Below are 19,333 nucleotides of genomic sequence, written 5' to 3' on the forward strand. Positions count from 1 at the left end.
ATGAACAAATATTTATTGAATTTCTGGTATTTTGATCAGCATTGTTATAGTGATATGAGATATAGAGAAGTAAATCAAGTATAAGACTAATTCTTTAAAAATAGTCTATATATGCAGACATGTGGAAAGAGCATTCATTAGGGATTATGAAACCTGATTTGTGGTCCCCCAGCCTCATTGCAAATAACTGTTATTTTAGACAAGTGTTTTGAAACTTAGTTTTCTATAAAACATAGGTGTATATTATTTCAGTGATTGTAATTCCAGGAAACAGGACAATATTGTTAGTACAAAATTTTTTTAGCATTTTCAAATATCCAAACCCAGCCCTCCATTGAGATTCCACTTTCTTCTTGAAGCTTTCCTAGATTATTCCAGTTCACACACTCTCACTTCCTTCCCTAAACTCCCTCCAGACTTGGCACTTTAGAATTTAATCAAATTGCTATCACAGATTAGTTTGACTACTGGCCAACCTAACGCCTAAGGACAGCAACTGTGACTTCCAAAACTTTTATTTTCTTACTGCCTTTACATGCACTAAAAAGGGATTGCTTTCAACAAATGCAGGTTATTTATTAAATGTATATTAATAATTCAAATGTTTCCTTAATGGCAATAACTTAACTCAATGAGATCACTAATGAATGCTTTCTATTCCACCTCCACAGAAATTTAATTTCCTGCAATGGCTTCCATTTCCTATACTTGTCCTTCCCTGAAGGAACTCATTCTCTTTATCACTTCTGGAATCAGCAGAGACCTCCATCCTCCCTCTGGCATCTCTGAGATAGCCAGGAGTTCTTATCCACCCCCAGTACTTGCAGTACTGGGTCTTAATTACTCTAATGTATCACATTGTCACTGTCCACTTCATGATTGGATGGAATCTGAGAATGCCTTATTGCTTTAAAAAACATAAACTAAAAAGCTGAGTTTTAACACCAATCCTCCCCAAACTCTTCGAAAAAACTGAAGAGAGAACACTTCTGAATTCACTGTATGAGCCAGCATTATTCCAATACAAGAACCAGCATTATTCCAATTCCAAAGCCAAAGACACCACAAGAAAACTAAATAGCACTATCCTTGATGAATATCAATGCAAAAATCCTCCACAAAATACTAGCATGCAAACTCCATGGAGATAGAAGCTTGTGCGCTTGGGACCCTCCCAACAGACCTCGCCACCTTATGTACTCTTCATCTGGTTGTTCATCTTTATTCTTTAATAAACTGGTAAACAAAAGTGTTTCCTTGAGTTCTGTGAGCCACTAACAAATTATCAAACCTGACGAGGGGGTCATGTGAACCTCCAATCTGTATCTAACTCAAAGGTTGTGGGTAATGGGTAACGTGGACACCTACTTCTTGCAATTAGCATCTGAAGTGGAGTGGGAGCAGTCTTGTGAGACTGAGTCCTTAACCTGTGGGATCTGACACTATCTCTAAATAGTGTCAGAATTCATTTAAATTGTAAGACACCCAGCTGGTGTCACAATTGCTTGGTGTAGGGAGAAACACCCACATATTTGGTGACCAAAAATGTCAGAAGTGAAGTGTTCTGCATGAGAAGTAAAGGACAAACACAGGAGGAAGTACTGGGTTTTCCCCCACAGAAAAACTGATGTTTTTCACTAGAACACATCTGATCCAGCCATTCCACTTTTGGGTGTAGATATTTGTACACCTACATTTATAGCAGCATTATTCATAATGAGGTGGAGGCAACCTAAATGTCCAACAGATGAATGGATAAACAAAATTTGTTTTATACATAAAGTGCAAGATTATTCAGCCTTAAAAAGGAAATTCTGACACATTGTACAACACAGACACAGCCTGAAAACATGCTAATAGAACCAAGCCAGCCACAAAAGACAAATGCTGTATGATTTCACTTATATCTAGAATGGCCAGATTCATAGAAACTGAAGGCAGAAAGGCAGTTGCCAGGGCCTGGGGAGGGAGGGCAGGAGAAATGGGAAGTTGTTTGATGAATAGAGTTTGTTTTGCAAGATGGAAAAAGTTCTGGAGGTTGGTTGTACAATGTGAAAACACAAACTCTAGTACCCTTAAATATGGTTAAGATGGTAACTTTTTAATGTTAACATGTATTTTCCTACAATTTAAACATTTAATTAAAACCAAAAACTGAGCTCAGTTGTCAAAATAATTCTAAAATTCAATTCCAGAAATATAGATGCTAGAGATCAAGAGTCTTAATGCGTCAGATCTTCCTAATTCTTTTTCCAAAACAAGTAAGTTCCAGCTGCCTGGACAAGATGAAAATCTGGGGCAGCTTCTGTGGTCAACTAGCTGAACTAAAGCGGACAATGAATTCCACTTATGTGAAACTGAGCATTTCAACAGCAGAATAATTTCTGCTCACTGGATACTGCATGTTAAAACTAATATGGCATTCTGATTGACTTAGAAAGCTTCCATTTCCAGCAACTGCCTCAATAATATTCAAGTCTATGTTGAGTTCTAAGTCCTGCAAAGAGAAAATAGTGAACTAGGTATGGTCCCTGCCCTCACAGATCTTAGAATCCAGCAAAGGAGACAAAGAGAAAAATAAAATGCGTTCGCACGCCCTAAAGCAAAACCATTTAAGCATTTAATTCCATGCAGGTGTGCCGTCACAATGACCACACGATAAATTTATTTTCACCTTAAAAATAACTTTTAGTTTCTTTCCATTTAAAGATGCCCAACTAAGGCTGCTGCGGTTTTAATCGGTCCTTTGCTACGCGGAAGAAGACAAGGTTAAAGAAGTATGAGCTCCAGTTTCGATTCTGAGCACACTCTGAGTCCCCGCGGAGCGGAGGCCGCTCTTCCTCCAACACCCGAAGGAGGGCGCCCTCCCCGGGAGGCCGGGGAGCAGGGAAGACAAGGGCCTTCTCTCCCAAACCCTGGAGACCCGCGCTCTTTTTGCCAGCGCAGACGGGAGCGCACGCTCCCTCAGAAGCCAAAAAATCTGCCCCCGGAGGCAGAGTGCACAGCAGCGGCGACCAGGGGTGGCCGAGAGAGGCCGAGGGACGGGCCACTTACCCATTCGGATGTGCACACTTGACGAGGCCACGCAGCTGCCGTAGTTGAAGTCATCCTCGATGGAGAAGCGAGGGTAGCGGGGATCCGAGTCGGCCATAAAGGCAACAGAAGCCTTAGCTTTCGCTGCCGAACAAAGACGGCGCGCGAGATGCCAACTGTCCCCAGCTCACTTCCGGGTGAAGTAGTGCGGCCAGAACGGGTGGTGCCGCGCTCGCGCTGCGAAGCCGGAACTAGTCGATGAGCTCAGCTCGAAAATTAAGTTAGGCTGAGAGAAAAGTTACTTCAGGTTAGGGAGGGAGCGAAGACGAGTGACGCGCTCGTTTTAAAACCTCGGACTTGGAGAATTGCGGAAAGCGATAGAGGCGAAGTCCCATTCATCCATGCATTGTACAAAACTTCGTGTACTTTAATCATCACATTGGGGGTGGGGTGTATTTTTAATTCTATTATTTTTAACAATAACGGTAATGCATAAATTTGGGCAGTTTCTGTAAACCGGGCTTTCTGAATGAGAACGCTTTATCCTGGAACACAAGTAGGAGTCAACCAGAGAAGAGTGGAGTGACGTGGATAGATTCTCGAGACCAACATCTGCGAGGGAGCGGGGCGAAGCTCAGTGGGGGTATGGTACAGATGGCAAAGAATAGGCTGGATAGATAAAGGCCAGATCATTCTATACCAAATTTAGAATACACTGTTCTGCCCAAAGGCAAGAGAGGATAGTGTTGTGTTAATCTAAAGGAAATGATGGTGGCAAATTCGATGGATCAGTGAATATTCATGTTATTGCTATCATTCCAATACAAAGTTGAGGTGTAGATATGCCAAAAGTAATGTCATCCCAGCATCCCTTGAAAATTTTTGGTGAGTTTACTTTGGTCAACCCACATTTGCGCAGTCCCCACTTTTAACCACAACACTCAAAAGACTTAGTGGAATTTAGAATAGTTGCGGAACTGTCTATTCTGAAACTAAATGATTAAACTTGATATTATTGGAAGCGTTTGTCGAAAGAACTGCCCTCACTTTAATAAAGTTAAGCCAAAAAAAAAAAAAAAGCCCTTTTATGACTTTACAAGCATACTTCTAATTTTAATATAAAGTCATAACAATAGGACTTCTTGTATAAGACAAGCGAGTTGAACTGGGAACTCATCACTTTATTGACTACCTCTTACCAATTACAAAACTTTATTGACTACCTCTTACCAATTACAAAAGATAAATTCCATATGGATTGTAGATCTAAATATGAAAGATAAAACTTTTGAGAAGATAACATAGTGCCTTGCACGATGATTGCCACAAAGATGACTATGACTCCCCTGCTACACCCCATCCTCAACAAGCCCCCAGGAAATTTTTTAAAAAAGAATTATGATAGAAATAAGCACTCATGGAACCGAGAAAGAAATTATTAATTTTGGGAGATTTTAAATGGCTTCGTGGAGTGTTTTAGTTTGCTTGGGCTGTCATAACAAATTACTACAAACTGGGTGGCTTAAAACAACAGAAATTTCCCCTCTCACACTTCTGAAGGCCAAAGGTCTAAAATCAAGGAGTCAGCAGGACTAATTTCTCCTAGAGGCTCTTAGGGAGAATCTGTTCCATGCCTCTTTGGGAACTTCTGGTGGTTGCCATAAGTCCTTGAATTTCCTTGGCTTGTGGCTGCATGACTCCAATCTGTCTTCATCATCACTTGGCCTTCTTCCCTCTGTGTCTGTATCCAAATTTTCCTCTTCTTATAAGCACACTAGTTATTGGGTTAGTGCCCACCCTAATCCATTATGATCTTGTCTTAACTTGACTGCATCTGCAAAGACTTTTTCCAATTAAGGTCACATTCGAAGGTACCAGAAGTTAGGACTTAAACATATATTTTGAGAGTACATAGTCAACCCAGAATACAAGTGGAGACTTTTCCATTTTGTCTTAAAGGATAAGTAAAGGTTCACTAGGCAGGAGATACTGAAAAAATTCAAACATGAAATAACTAGTTTAGGCAAATTGGAAAAGACCCAGACACATGCAAGACAATAGAGAAGAATAAGATCTGGTGAATTATTGGATATAAGCACCTAGCACAATGTCTGCCACAGTAGGTATTCGGTAAATTCTTCTGAATATATAAATCAATCAATTAAAATTACTAAGAGTTCCCTTGAGCCATGTGGCCAGAAAGAAAGAAGTTCATTTTATAGAAAATGATCATTTTGGGGCATGCTGATTTGAGATGAAAACAAATAACTTAAAGAAAATTGTTCAATAAATATTGGAGACAAGAGTTGAGAAGGGAATGTGTAGGGCAGATTAGGGCTGAAGACACAAATATGAGAGTGGTCCTTGTAGAGATAATAGATGAAGGATGACATATGAAATTTCTCAGATCTGGAGTAAATAAGATCAAAGAATTCAGCCTGTGGGTGCATAGTATAAGCCAGAGAAAGAGTCAGTTAAGAAATAATCAGTAATGTAGGAAGAAAATAACTATTATTATAAAGGGCCAAAAAAAAAAAATAACCCTCAAAAATTCAAGAAAGATGATGTGATAAGAGACTAATGCTATGGAATTGTGAGAATACCCTGAGGAAAAGCCATTTGATCTTAAAAATAATATTTTTACAGCCAACTATGCTGAATATTTTCATATATAAACATTATATGCATTTCTCGAATTTATGTGCAGAGGGTTTGTTATGGACTGAATTTTGTGTCCCACCCCAAAATTCATATGTTGAGCCCTAATCCCAGTTTGGCTATTTTTGGAGAAAGGGATTCTAAAGAAGTAATTAAGGTTAAATGAGGTCATTTTACTTCAGCCTGAACTGACTAATACAAGATTTATTTGGGATATTTACCTAGTAGTAAGGAAAAGAAAGCCAAATCCTTGAGAAGGAATATATACAAGATTTGTGCTTATATGACATGACATGATGAGATTTTTTTTGTAAGCATTTTCTTTTTGTATTTTTTTTTTTTAACAAACATTGCATCTAGAGTTCTTATAGCCAGTAACAGTTATCTCATCTGTAAAATGCAGGTCTTAGGACTAAGATCTCTAAGCCCTTTTCCAGTCTCAAATTGCAAGCAATCTGAACAAATATAGTTTTTTGTCATATTCTGGCTGCAAATAACAAGAATCCTGGCTTAAAAACTGGCTTAATAAGATCATTTATGTCATATAAGTCCATAAGCAGGACATTCTCCAGGCAAAGAATGAACTGTCTAATGATGTTATCATGAAACTATTTTTTTTCTATCACTAGACCATCCCCAGGGCTCGCTTCATTCTAATATTGATTTTCGTGTGATTGCAAAATGGTTCCAGAGATGGCCAAAACTGCTACATGTCCTATTAAGATCCAGAGAAAGAGAGATCTGAACGAGACTTGGTCCCCTGTTTCAAGCCATATATTATTACCTATTTCAATCACATGCTAGCCCGAATCTCAATGCACATTTTAAATTTGGAGGTCAGGGTAGACTTTAGCCAAGTGGGAAGAGCATACCAGGCAAGAGAATATCAAGTGTAAAGGTTCCAAAGTGGTCTCTGTCTGATGTATTCAAAAGACCAGCAAGGAGACAGTGTGGCTAAAGCAGAACAAACAAGGAAACAATATCATAGGGTAACACAGTGTGCTGCAGGGAGAGAGAATTCAGACAGCATAAAGAGTTTGACTTTTATTCTGACTGAAATTGGAAGCCAGTGTTGGCTTTTGAACAGAAAGACATAATCAGATTTCATTTAAAAGGATCAATCTGGATGCAGTTATGAGGAAAGCCTGTAGGAAGCAATAGTGAAAACTACTTTTAGTTAGGGGACAACTACTGTAATTTGGACAAGATATGATGATGACTCAAACCTGGGGTGGCAGCAATGGAGGTGGGGAAAAGTGTCAAATTCTAGGTAAAGCTTGAGTAGAATCAATGGGATTTTCTGATGTATTGAAAGTAGGCTGTTAAGAAATAGAGAAGTCAAGAATGACTATAGTTTTTGGTTCTAGCTACTGGAAGGACTGAGTGACCTAGATGGGGAAAAGGTGACTAAGAGTAGGTTCAGGAGGCATGATCAAGTGTTCCAATTTTTTATATGAGTCTAGAGTTCAAGTGAGAAGTCTAAGCTAAACACTGCTTATCTACTGAGGATATGGCAATCCTCAGTAGATAAATGGTTTTAAAGTCTCAACACTGGTCGAGATCCACCAAGGGAGTGGGTATAGATAGAAGAACCATGGATTGAGCCCTGGGGCACTCCAATTTTAAGACTTAAGGGGGTAGAATAGGGTCAAAAAAGAAAGCTGAAGGATGACTACTAAAGTAAGAAAAAATGTAAGAGAATGTGGAAGACAAATGAAGAATGTGTCCAAGAAGGAGGTGGTGGTCATCTGCGTCAAAAACTGCTAATAGGTCAAATAAGATGAGGACTGAAAACTATTATATTTAGGAATGATGTGGATATAGGTGACCTTGAAGAGAGCAATTTTGGTGGAATACTGTGGGGGAAGGGGTGGCTCAAATTAGAGTGGGTTTAAGAGAAGATAGGAAAAAAATTGGAGACAGTAGCATATTCAACACTTTACTACAAAAGAGGAGCATAGAAATGGGGTGGTAAATAGGAGTAAGTGGCAACAAAGGTTTTTAAATTTTGTTTTATTTTGAAGTGAGAAGAAATAACATGTATGCTGATGGAATTGATCAGCAAAGAGTGAGAAATTGATGACATGGTAAAGAGTGAGGAGAACAGCTGTCCTTGATGTCTCTGAGTAGGAGACAGGAGACAAGATCTAGTGTACAAGTGAAGGGGTTAGACTTAGATAGGAGCCTCGATATTTCTGCTATGTAAAAAGGGGGAGAGTGATGTTGGTACAGATGCTGGTAGGTGGGTCAACATGGTAGTGAGATTCTGTAGAAGTTTTTTCCTGATGCATAAGTATTCTCAAAGATTCTCAAGGCCATCAGCAGAGCATGAAGATTGGAGAGAAGATGATGGGAATTGAGGAGGAAAGAAAAGACATAAAACAGTTGTCAAGGAGACCAGATGAGTAAATGGACTAAAGGCACTTAGTGTAACTGCCTGGCAGTATGAAGGACCCACTTATGAGTCATGGCTTTGATTTTAAATTAAGCACAGTTAATAGGATTTGTTCCCCACCCCCTCCAACTACACTCGAGTAGCATGGGTACAGAGCCAAAAATAGGAAATTTATATTTAATCAAGATGGTAGATTTGCCAAGAGAGTTCAACAAAATGAGAGATGAGCAAGAGAATGGAGAGCAGATACAAGGGAGGTATTATAATAATTGAATGTGGACTTTAAGGATAAAGAGAAAAGTGAGAACAACGAGAGGGTTGAGGTGACAAAATTTTGGATTTGGTATCCTGGTGAAGGGGAACGATTGTTGAGGTCAGAGTACTAGAGGGAATGTACTATGAGGACAGGAGGTATGACCAGAGAATAGATTCATAAAATAGCAAGTATGGAGGGGGTGAAGTTATATATGATAACAAGTTCTAGGGGATGATCATGGGAGTGAGTGGCTGAAATAGGGTAGAGGATAAGATCACTGGAGGAGAGGAGTCAAGGAACTGACAGTCCAGGGTATTGGGAAGACCATCATCTATTCCATATATATTTTAAGTCACCAAGAATTATTGAAGGATTAGTATTGAGAATTACAGCAAGAAAGAGCTAGCTATACAGTCTAAAAATGAGGAGGAGGAATTGAGGTTGGGGAGGGGAGAGCAGAGAATAACAGCAACAGTAAAGTGTAGTGAGTGCTATAACCTAGTTGTACAGAATTAAAAACTCAGAGGCAGTTTCAGGGAATAGGGAGAGAGCATAGTCCGATACTAACGACTAACAGTGAAAATACAAGAGATTTCCCATGATCTATACAGATTTCACATAATCTGGCTTTCACATGAAATTCTTGCTCTGTAAATCAGAAAATTTAGTAAAGCAGGCCTTGCTGATACTTCACTCATCCACTGTGATTTCCTGGCTCCTCTGTGTATCTGAGTTTGACTCCCCTGTTCTTAATTGTAAATTCTTAATTTTATCTTGCCTCCGTTGCTCATGTTATTCAGGTAGTCCCTTTGAAAGGGACAGGGCTTCTTAAGCGTGTATAGATGGGCAAAAGATCTTAGCCATTTGAACAAAGGGATATAGAAACTTTCTCAAACGGGATTGCCTTTATCAATTTTCAAATATATGTTGTAGAGCGCTTTACCTGAGAATGATTGGAAATTCAGGTAGTACTAAATGATAGTGTATCATCACTGTTAACCTCTAGGGGACGCCAGTCCCAAACACTACAAATCTGAAAGGTTTCAAAGAGGTGTTGACATTTTTCAGTCGGTGGTCACTGTCCACTCTTGCAGTCATTAAGTTGGGGATTTTTCTCACCACTTCCAAAGCATCACCTCTTTGTCAGAGCGTTTGTATCACACCTGCAGGGGGGATATTACAGCATAAACGGTAGAAGATTTCAAAACAATAGTGAATTTTACTTAAACTTCATGTTGAAAGCAAAAGGAAGATTTTGTAAAGGAGAAAAAAAAAGTGGTCGAACGACGTTTCATCAGTAAACCACGGAGAGAAGAACATAGTAAAACCAAATAGCAGTATGGAGAAGGGGCAGCTTCGTGGAAAAAAAAAAAAAAAAGACCACAATTTTACTCTACCTTGTTCTCGCCTGTGTGTATCCTTTCCAACAATCACTTCATATATGCACATTTACCTGTTTAAATTCAGTAAGTTAGGAGGAAAATGTGCTAAAACGTTTAGAATGAGTTTTGGTTGTTTTCGGCTGAGTGGGGCTATGAGTGATTACTTTCTTCTCTCAATTTTTCTAGGTTCTGCAAGTGTTCCGTAACGTATAGGTTTTCTGGCCGACATAAAACGAAATAAATTTTTTTAAGGAAGTACTGGCAGATCTCATATCCATCCACTGCAAGAGACACCAGTCATGCCAGGATAGGCAGAATGGGTGGTAGACTCTCCGCTGTTAGTTCTGCAGCGCTGGTCTTTCTCCAGCTCTCGCTCTTTGCTTTGCCTCTTCAGTCACGTCCCAATCCCAGAGGAATGGAAGGGTTGTTCAAAACCTAAGCCAAAGAGAAGCGATCAGCAGAGGCAGGAAGACCCCGCCGCCAGGCCGGCCGTCTCCGGGGGCATCTGGGGAGAGAGGCACTCTGCGTCATGTGGGGCCCGCCCCTTCCAGGACTTGGGTTCGGCGTGTTCTGCTGTCTTGGCCGCCGTCGTGTAAGAAGGATTTCCGCGTTTGTGTAACGGCACTTAGCGGGCGTGCAGAAAAGCCTGGGATCCGCATCCCTCCTCCACCTGGTCCCTGGTCTCCCGCAACCGAGTCATGGCCTGGGCGGCGGCGGCGGACAAATGTGGGGCCCGCGGGGCGCTCTCGGTGCACACGCTTCTGTTCGACCTGCCGCCGGCGCTGCTGGGCGAGCTCTGCGCGGTCCTGGACAGCTGCGACGGCGCGCTGGGCTGGCGCGGCCTCGGTAAGTACGGCCCCCGGCGGCGGGCGCATCCCGGCGGGGGACGCGGGGCCTCCGCTCGCCGCTCCGTCCTGTGGGCCTCATGCGCAGCCGGGCAGCTCTGCGCGGTCCTGGACAGCGGGGAGCGCGCGCCCCGGCGTCTGGGCGGCGCCGCCTCCTGGGGTTCCCACCCCGACACTCTGCCTTTCCTCGCCTTGGAAAGGCTACAAAACTCGTTGAGAGCCTCCCAAGGTCTCCCCCTTTTCTTTCAAAGAAACTTTGACTTTCGTTGCAAGATGAAGTGAGCGGAGGCTTGGGAAGAAAAGCTACCCAAGTGAATCCTGATGTTTATCAATTATTCTTGCCTTGATTGGTTCAAAGTATGTAAGTCGGAACGTCTATATGATGGCTTCTTGTCATTGCCAAAATACTCTACGATATAATTTTCATGTTGGAACATTTTTATAACTTTAAAATATCCTTTGGTGCTTTCTTTATTCTTATTTATGCCTACAGCAGCTGGTCTTCCTAGGTGGTCTCCCATCCAAGTACTAACCAGGCCCGACCCTGACATCGGCTTGCTCAGGATGGCATGGCTGTGAGACCATGGACTCTGGCTCCACCCCGGAATGAACCCAGGACCTTCTGCATGTAAAGCAGATGTGCTAACCGCTACACTATGGAACCATGTCTGAGTTTAGTATTTCAGTGCACTCCCACCTTAACTAAATTTCAGGTGAAATGCTAAAGTAAAATACTATTCAAAATTAACATGTCTCCCAGTATTCTTAATTAAATATATCTTATTTATCCAATTTGGTGGAATTAAGGTTTATGCTAGAGAATAACTTTTTATTTTAATCTAGAAAGTTGGCATCAAAATTCCATTTTATGCAGTCATTGGAAGAATGAGTAAAACTGTTGGACGCGTTGAGTGTGGTCACCAGAAATGATTCAAACAAAAATCTTTGTTTTGTTATGTACAGGCGTTTCTGGTTAGATTTGTTACTCCACGATGCCACATCTCATTTTAGCTGAAAATAAACACAATTAATTCTCTGAAATAGATATTTTTCTTACCAAGAATAGCAAAAGACCTAAGAGAGAAAAAGTTTTATTTGTTGTTGATGAATATGGTCACACTTTCTTGAATGTGGCATTGATCTTCTAGTTACATAAAAATTGTTTATATAGTATAAGCTCTAAAATTGTTTATATAGTATAAGCTCTATAATTTTAAATTGTAATTTTAAATTACTTACCAATAAGTAAAAACCTCAGAAAAGGATACTTGAGTCTTTGTTTTCTGGAAAGCATAGAGATTTCCAGGATCCATTTGAGGGATAAGATCCCTCCCACACCAGATCTTTTTGAAACGGATGCTGTTAGCAGTTTTTGTGCTCATTGGTTTTCTAGGGTTACTAAACTTGTGAGAGAAAAATGTTTTTAGCCCAGTCTACTGGGTAGCGAATGGGGTCAGGAAGGTATCATAAATGAGTGAAGCAGGTTGGTGGAGACTGGAAATGGAAGAAAATATGTCTCATCTAAAAGGGGCAGTTACTACGCAGTCCTGGGTCACTTCTGCATTTCAGGAAGTTCAGCTCAATGCTGCTAGATCTCTCTTCTCTCTTCTCTCTTCTCTCTTCTCTCTTCTCTCTCTCTCTCTCTCTCTCTCTCTCTCTCTCTCTCTCTCCATTGAAATCTAGATATTCATACTTTACATAGCTTGTCTCATGTAACCTTTCCAATCACCCTATGATGCAGGTGTTATCATCATCACCAGTGTTTTAACAGGTGAGGAAACTGACAAATTAGTTAAGTAATTTGCCCAAAATGACCCAGTTAGGAAGTGGCAGAGCTAGAATTTGAACCATGGCAGTCTGGATCCAGGGCCTATGTCCTTACCCACAGCCACTCTATACTTCCCACTTCTCAACCATAACTTTCTCAAAGTCACAAGTATTGCTATGCTCTTTCTGCTGTATGTTACCACCTCCCTAAGCTATAGATATTTCTGCCATGAGAACAATTCAGTGAGCCGTTTCGAATATGCAGCCCCATTTTCCTAGTTATGGAAATAAATGAAGACCACCCAAATGAGAGCAAGCAAAGGCTATTTATTCCAAGCAAGGAAGTTAGCCACCACTACCTGCGTTTGACAGAGACACAAAGACAGGCAGAGGAGTAGAAAAGCTTTATAGTGGAAAAAAGAGAAGGTATTAGGTATGCCCCAGTTGGAGACTGTTGGCATGGGGAAACTGTAGACGGGTTAACTAGAAGTGGAGAATTCTATGCGATTGTCTAGGGGTGCATCTTTTGCTCTCTCCAGTTGGCCCTAAGTTAGAATCAGGGACAAAAATAAGGGAAGCCATCAGTTATTAATCAAGTTCTGACCATTTGAGCATGATTGCTCTAGGAGTTATTGTTTGGCTTTCTGCACTAGTGGCTACAGATAGTAGCTTGACTTCTCAGCCTGGTTCCTATAGAGCAGCAGTCCCCAACCTTTGTGGCACCAGGGACCAGTGCTCCTGTGAGAATCTAATGCCTGATGATCTGAGATAGAGCTGTGGTGGTGATGCTAGTACTGGGGAGCAGCTGCACATACAGATGAAGCTTCGCTCGATACCCCGCTGCTCACTTCCTGCTGTGCAGCCCGGTTCCTACGAAGCCAGGACTGGTACCAGTCCATGGCCTGGGGTTGGAGACACCTGCTCTAGATGATAGATTGGCTTCCTGGGCTAGTGGATGCACGTTGTGGGTCAGAGTTCCATTTTTATATGTAGTCTGGCCATTGTTCCTTTGTATATTCCTCTCATAGGGGAAGGATCTGAAATGTCTACTTCTTGATGCTTTGCTACAGTCCATTGTGTAGCGGCTTATGCCTACTGACTGCCTTGACCACATAGCTCCAAAAGGAGACCTGGAGCACACCAGCTGTATCATGAAGTGTTGGCTCAGCAAGAAAGGAAAGCTCGTTCAGATCAGGGTAGTTAAGGGCAACTGCCTATGTTAAATATGCTCAGTTTCTCTGTTGGCACCGTGAAAGGAGAAAGAGGGCAAGAGCTACAGGGAGAAAAACTTGACCTTAGAAGGGGGAGAGGAGAGTATTGAAGGACTGAATCAACAAGACCATCCTTTTAATGCTCAGGACAGCTGAGTGTCTGAAGATGCAAATTCTATATCAAAAACAATTGTAATAGTAGTAGGGAGGATTGTCTCAAGCTGATCATGATTCTTGATTATGGTGAATATCAGACTGTATTTACAAAGGCAGCTCTGACAAAAGTAAATCATACAGCAGCCTATGTGCTATGATCAATGTATACACAATAAGGTAGAAGACCAGTCATTCATGAACTGGAATCACTTGTGCAAACTTTTTTTTTTTTAAATCTTTATAAGCGTTTATTTGAGCCAAACTGATGACATATGCTGGGGAGCAAGATCTGAAATGTTCTCCTATGCAAATTTTTAAAGATACAAATGCCAAATGCCCAAGCCCCATCCCCAGAAATGTCGATTCAGTAGTTCTGCATTGAGAATCAGGCGTCTTCCTGTTTTTTGCCAGGCTACACTGGTGAGTCTGATGCACAGCCTGGTTTGGGAGCCATTGCTTAGGTCAAATTCTCTTCTTTAATAGCATTTTAATATAGCAATTATTTTTCCATACCCTTTCACTACTCTACTAATTCTCTTTTTTCTTTAAACACGTTCTACATGTTAATCTTCAAATCATTTTTATAAAGTATGTTATTAAAAAGAATGTAATCCCAAGGTAATATATTTTCTGGTTGATGTTGGTGCTTGTATGGCTTTATAATGAAAGTAGGAGTGTTGGGTAGCTAGTCAGACATGAGCTACAGGGAAACAAAGGAATGGAGGTAACAGGAGCTCAAGTTGGAAAATGTTATTTATCTTACACTACCTTACATAACAACTCATTTCATTATATTACAATAGAGTAGTATTTAAATACAATTGTTTGGAGCTGTTCACATTGTAAAACCTCTCAACACTTAAAATACAATGAGAAGGAAATTCTTTTTATAGATACTATATAATGGATTGTATTCAGTTTTCTTCCTCTCAAAAATGGAAAGATAATTATCATAGAAATTATTAATTACTTTAAAACAAATTAAACGTAAAGATCACATTAAATGTATATTTGAATATTCAAAACAGATTTAAAATAGTTATTATAATAATAACAATAGTTGCCATCTATTGAGTGCTTACTATTTGCCAGACACTCTGTGCTAAGCACTTTACATGGATTATCTCATTTGTTTATCATAAAAATTCTATGAGGTCAGTACTCTTCCCATTTCCATTTTATAGACAAGGAAACTTACTCTCAGAGAATTTAAGTACTTTACCTCAAGCCATAGTCTCATAAATCACAGATTAGGATTCTAACCAGATGGTTAGACTCCAGAACCTATGTTCCTTTAAAAAAAAAAAAAAAGTTTAAATAGACTTTATTGTTTAGAATAGTTTTAAAATTATGGAAAAATTTAGAAGATAGTACAAAGAGTTCCTAATACTCTATATCCTTCCCATATACTCAGCACAGAGTTTCCCCTGTTATCATCATGTTACATTAGTATGGTACATTTCTTACAATATCGATACATTATTATTCAATAAAGTTCATTCTTTATTCAGGTTTCCTTCATTTTTACCTAATATCCCTTCTCTCTTCCAGGATCCCATTCAGGACCCCACATTACATTTAGTCATCATGTATCTTTTAGCTCTTGGCTGTGATAGTATCTCAGACTTTTCTAGTTTTTGATGACCTCGGCAGTTTTGAGGAGTACTGGTCAGTACTGGTATTTCATAGAATGTCCCTTGACTGTAATTTGTCTGATATTTTTCTCATGATTAGACTGAGATTATGGATTTGGGGGAAGTAGACTACAGAGGTCAAGTGCCATTTTCATTACATCAAGTCAGGGGTATATGTTATTTGCATGACTTATCACTGTTGATGTTAACCATGGCTGAAGTAGTGTCTGTCAGGTTTCTACATTTTAATTACTCTTGTCCCCTGATCTTTCCATATTATACTCTCTGAAAGGAAGTCACTGTGTGCAGCCCACATGTAAGGAATAGAGTGTTATGCTTCCTCTCCCTGAGTGGAATAGAGCCTACGTGCTTTTGACCACTATGTTATTTCTCTTATCTTACAATGTTCTCTCTAGCTCTCACTTCTACTCTAAGTTACTGCCCATTTTTCTGTTCCTCTTTATGGTAAAATTCCTCAAAGGGCTATTTATACTCCAGTTCCTCTAGTCTCCCTTGAACCTACTCCAATGAGGCTTTCACTCCCACTGCTTCATTGAAGTGCCTCTTGTTCAAGGTCACCATGACTGAATCCAATGGTCAGTTCTCAGTCTTCATCTTATTTGATACAGTTGATCACTCCTTTCTCCTTGAAGCACTTTCTTTACTTCTAGAACATTACACTCTCTTTATTTACTTCTCTTCTTACAGTTTCCTCTTCACGTTTCTGATCTCTTAGAGCACCTCTGGGATTAGCCCATGGACCTCTTGTCTTCTGTTTATCTACCGTACCCACTATCTTGCCAAATCCATCTATGATAACAATCCATTATGATAATAATTCTCAAATTTCTGGCCTAGGTCTCTCTCTTGAACATCAGCACCATCTCTCTACTTGTGTATTGGACAGACAGCTCCAACCTAACAGTTCAGAAATGCTCTCCTCCCCCAAAGTTTTCCCCCGCCCCAGTTAATGGTGACCCTATCCTTCATTTGTTCAGGCCAAAAATATTAGTTTTCTGTGACTTCTTGCTTTCTTTCACAAACCACATCCTGTCTCTCAGTTAATGCTGTTGACCCTGCTTGCAGGATCTAACTAACAGCCACCACAGCCCCCACAACCACCCTGATACAAACCACCATCAGATCCCACCTGGATAATTTCAGCAGTCTCGTGGCTGGGCTTCCTGCTATTTCCATTGCTCTCCTCCAATCTCTTTTCAACACAGCAACCAGTGAGTGAAGTATACATGTAAAGTATATTATATCACTATCCTATCCACGATCATTCAGTAGCTTTCCATCTTACAGTAAACACCAAAGTCGTACATCGCTTTCTCACTTCCTTCTTATTTGCTCGACTCCAGCTACATTTGTCTCCTTGGACATGCAAGGAAGTTTTTCGTTGCAGGTAACCTTGAGGCTTACTTCTTTACTTTCTTCATATTTTTGATTAACTATTACCTACTCTGGTTACTCCTTTAAAATTGACACCTCCACGCTCCCTATGCCCCTTTCCTGCTTTATTTTGGTCCACATCACTTATCATTCCCCACATACTTTATCTTTGTTTATTTGTTTATTGTCCAACTAAAAATAAGCTTAATAAAGGCAGAGAATTTTTATTTGCCTTGTTTTCTGCTTACTCCTCTAGCATCTAAAATTGTACCCGGTACAGAATAGGTATTCAGTAAATATCTGTTGATTTCATGAATTAATGAATGAACAGATGTCTGTTAAACATCCAAAACCTTCTCTGGCAGAATCTTAGACAAAGCATTGTACAAGAAACGAAGTCATGGTCCTTGCTTGTAAAGATTTTCCAATTTAGTGTAGGCAGATGCTATAAAGAAGTTAACGAGGAAAGGTAGTGTGGGGAGATAAGTGCTGATCCTTCCTGGAGTATAAAATTACACAGTTTCTGAGCTCCAGACTGAGAACATTGATGTTGAGGGTGAACTGTTTTTACATTCTCTCCCAGAGGTAGTTAACATTAGGTTTTTACCTGGACATGGGATTGAGAGAGCAGGACAGGTGGAGGTTTACCTGAAAAATCATGCACAGCCCTTCCCAGTTATGGAATAGTAGTCCTACCGAGATACGGGATAACAAATACATATAAGCCTAAGTATAGGCTTTTTATTATTTCTTGTAAAATTTCTTAACTAGTGGATGTTGATACTACAGTCTGGAAAGAAGAGTTGAGCTAACCTACACTTTTGAAATGTGTTTTACTTTTTTTGGAATTAAAAATATCTTGAATCTTAAATGTTCTTTTTTTAAAAAAATTGCCTAATTTCTTTGTGTGCTTTGTTGGAAGAAGGAAGATAGGCATATTTTCTTTTTCTCATTATGTTATCTCAAAACAAACTTTGCAGTCTTAATTTCCCAGGGCTTTTAGCATGTGGTTAAATGCAAATAAAAAGATTCCAAATAGGGGTGTGTTGCGTTATTTTAAAAAACCCCTTTGGACACATATTTGCATATGAAGAGTGATTTCTGCAGCTGAATTCCCCATTGGTTAACACTACCTAGATAATATCTTCAGATAAACTAATCTCCGAACTTCTCAGGTCGACTTTTTGGCTTACATTGTGCCAAGATGCCTTTCAAACAAAAGATTTGCCTTCCAAAAAGTGGTTTTAAACAATGGTTCACTACAGCATATTTTTCTTAATTTATCTTTTTATTTAGAATGCTCTTAACTTGAGCAACATGGTCATTGAAAAATTTACTCTTCGTTTAGTACTGTGAAGAAACAAAGTTCTATGTCTTGGAAGGGAACAAATTAAGGAGTAATATGAGAAAACTGAATACTGAGGAATATAATTAAGATCAAGAGTGTGCATCCTTTTGCATCAGATTGAAGCTGATGTTTTTAAAGAATTTGATCTAAATGAATTATACATTTTGCGGATGATCATAATACTCTTTAGTGATATTTCTATTCAGAATGCCTCATCATTGGAGAAAAGTTGTTAAGATTGCACTGTGAATCACCAGTTAGAGGAGAAAACATATTTCATTTCTAGTCCTGGAAGCAATCATGCATACAGTATCCATATTAACTCAGCCTGGGTCCCTTTTATACCATGAACTTTACTGTTAAAAAAATGCCTTTGCCTAATCTAGCTTTCCCTTAGACTTAGTACAAACTCAGAACCTGTTGTCCCAGATCAGCATTAGGGAATTAAAAACCCTCCAGCTAAATCTCAGAAATGTGCTTAAAGGAGAACATCTTACATTAGCAGTTTCTCAGCCACGGAGAGCACAGAATCATGGCCTGTTGTACTTTTAAAAGGGAAATTCAGAAATTTAAAAAAAAAAAAAAATTGGAAATGGACATCCTTTGGGATTGGAAAAGTTAGTTAATTCCAAATTTCTTTAATAATTATAAATGGTTCCTTTCCCACTGTAGAATTGTGAACTATAAAATGTTTATTTTTTTTTTTTATGTGCAAATATTGTATATGAGACTCCTGCTACTATAGCCACCAGATGGATCTTATAAAAAAAGTAAAGCTTCCATTTTTGCATCACCTTCTCAGAGATCTTAGATTGGCCCAGCTACTTTCAGGATGAAATTTAACTTCTTGTGCTAACACTCAGAGCCCCTCTCATTCAGCAAATGTGGATTGAACGTCTACTATCTGCAAAGCACATTCCTACAAAGGTAGCTTGGAGACTTCACAGATCTTGTTCACCTTTTCTTAAACATGAACCCTCTGCTCTAAGCATACTGGTCTCCTCTGCACCCCCAAGCCTTTTTCTCTGTTTCTGGAATAGTTCCCCATTTTTGCCCCAGCCTATTTAAACCTTGCCCTAATCCACCCCGTTTGCAAAGTCTGCCAGTGTTCCATCACCCTCATTTCCTTCCTTGGCCGTGGCAGCCCATAAGGGCATCCTCTTCTTTCTTCACTCCTATTAAATTATGGGCATGTCTTATCCCGAAGATTCAAAGTGTAGAGGGAACTGTTTTATCATTTAAAAAAAAAAAAA

At 39.8% G+C, this 19,333-nt stretch overlaps 2 protein-coding genes across 2 annotated transcripts in view; one reads left to right on the forward strand and one right to left on the reverse strand.

Moving 5' to 3' along the window:
* Positions 1-3,292, reverse strand: part of TMBIM4 (transmembrane BAX inhibitor motif containing 4) — a 22,044-nt gene extending 18,752 nt beyond the window's left edge. The window contains exon 1 of the mRNA XM_011373806.2: positions 3,055-3,292. Within this exon, the coding sequence (XP_011372108.1) occupies positions 3,055-3,151 (97 nt within the window). The 5' untranslated portion in view covers positions 3,152-3,292. The remainder of the gene's footprint in view (positions 1-3,054) is intronic.
* IRAK3 (interleukin 1 receptor associated kinase 3) overlaps positions 1-19,333 on the forward strand; it is an 80,413-nt gene that overhangs the window by 21,500 nt on the left and 39,580 nt on the right. Inside the window, exon 2 of the mRNA XM_023520365.1 lies at positions 10,119-10,570. Coding sequence (XP_023376133.1) covers positions 10,423-10,570 — 148 coding nt within the window. The 5' untranslated portion in view covers positions 10,119-10,422. The remainder of the gene's footprint in view (positions 1-10,118; positions 10,571-19,333) is intronic.

Source organism: Pteropus vampyrus, unplaced genomic scaffold (genome assembly GCF_000151845.1).
Source record: "Pteropus vampyrus isolate Shadow unplaced genomic scaffold, Pvam_2.0 Scaffold9, whole genome shotgun sequence".
Taxonomy (NCBI): Eukaryota; Metazoa; Chordata; class Mammalia; order Chiroptera; family Pteropodidae; genus Pteropus; species Pteropus vampyrus.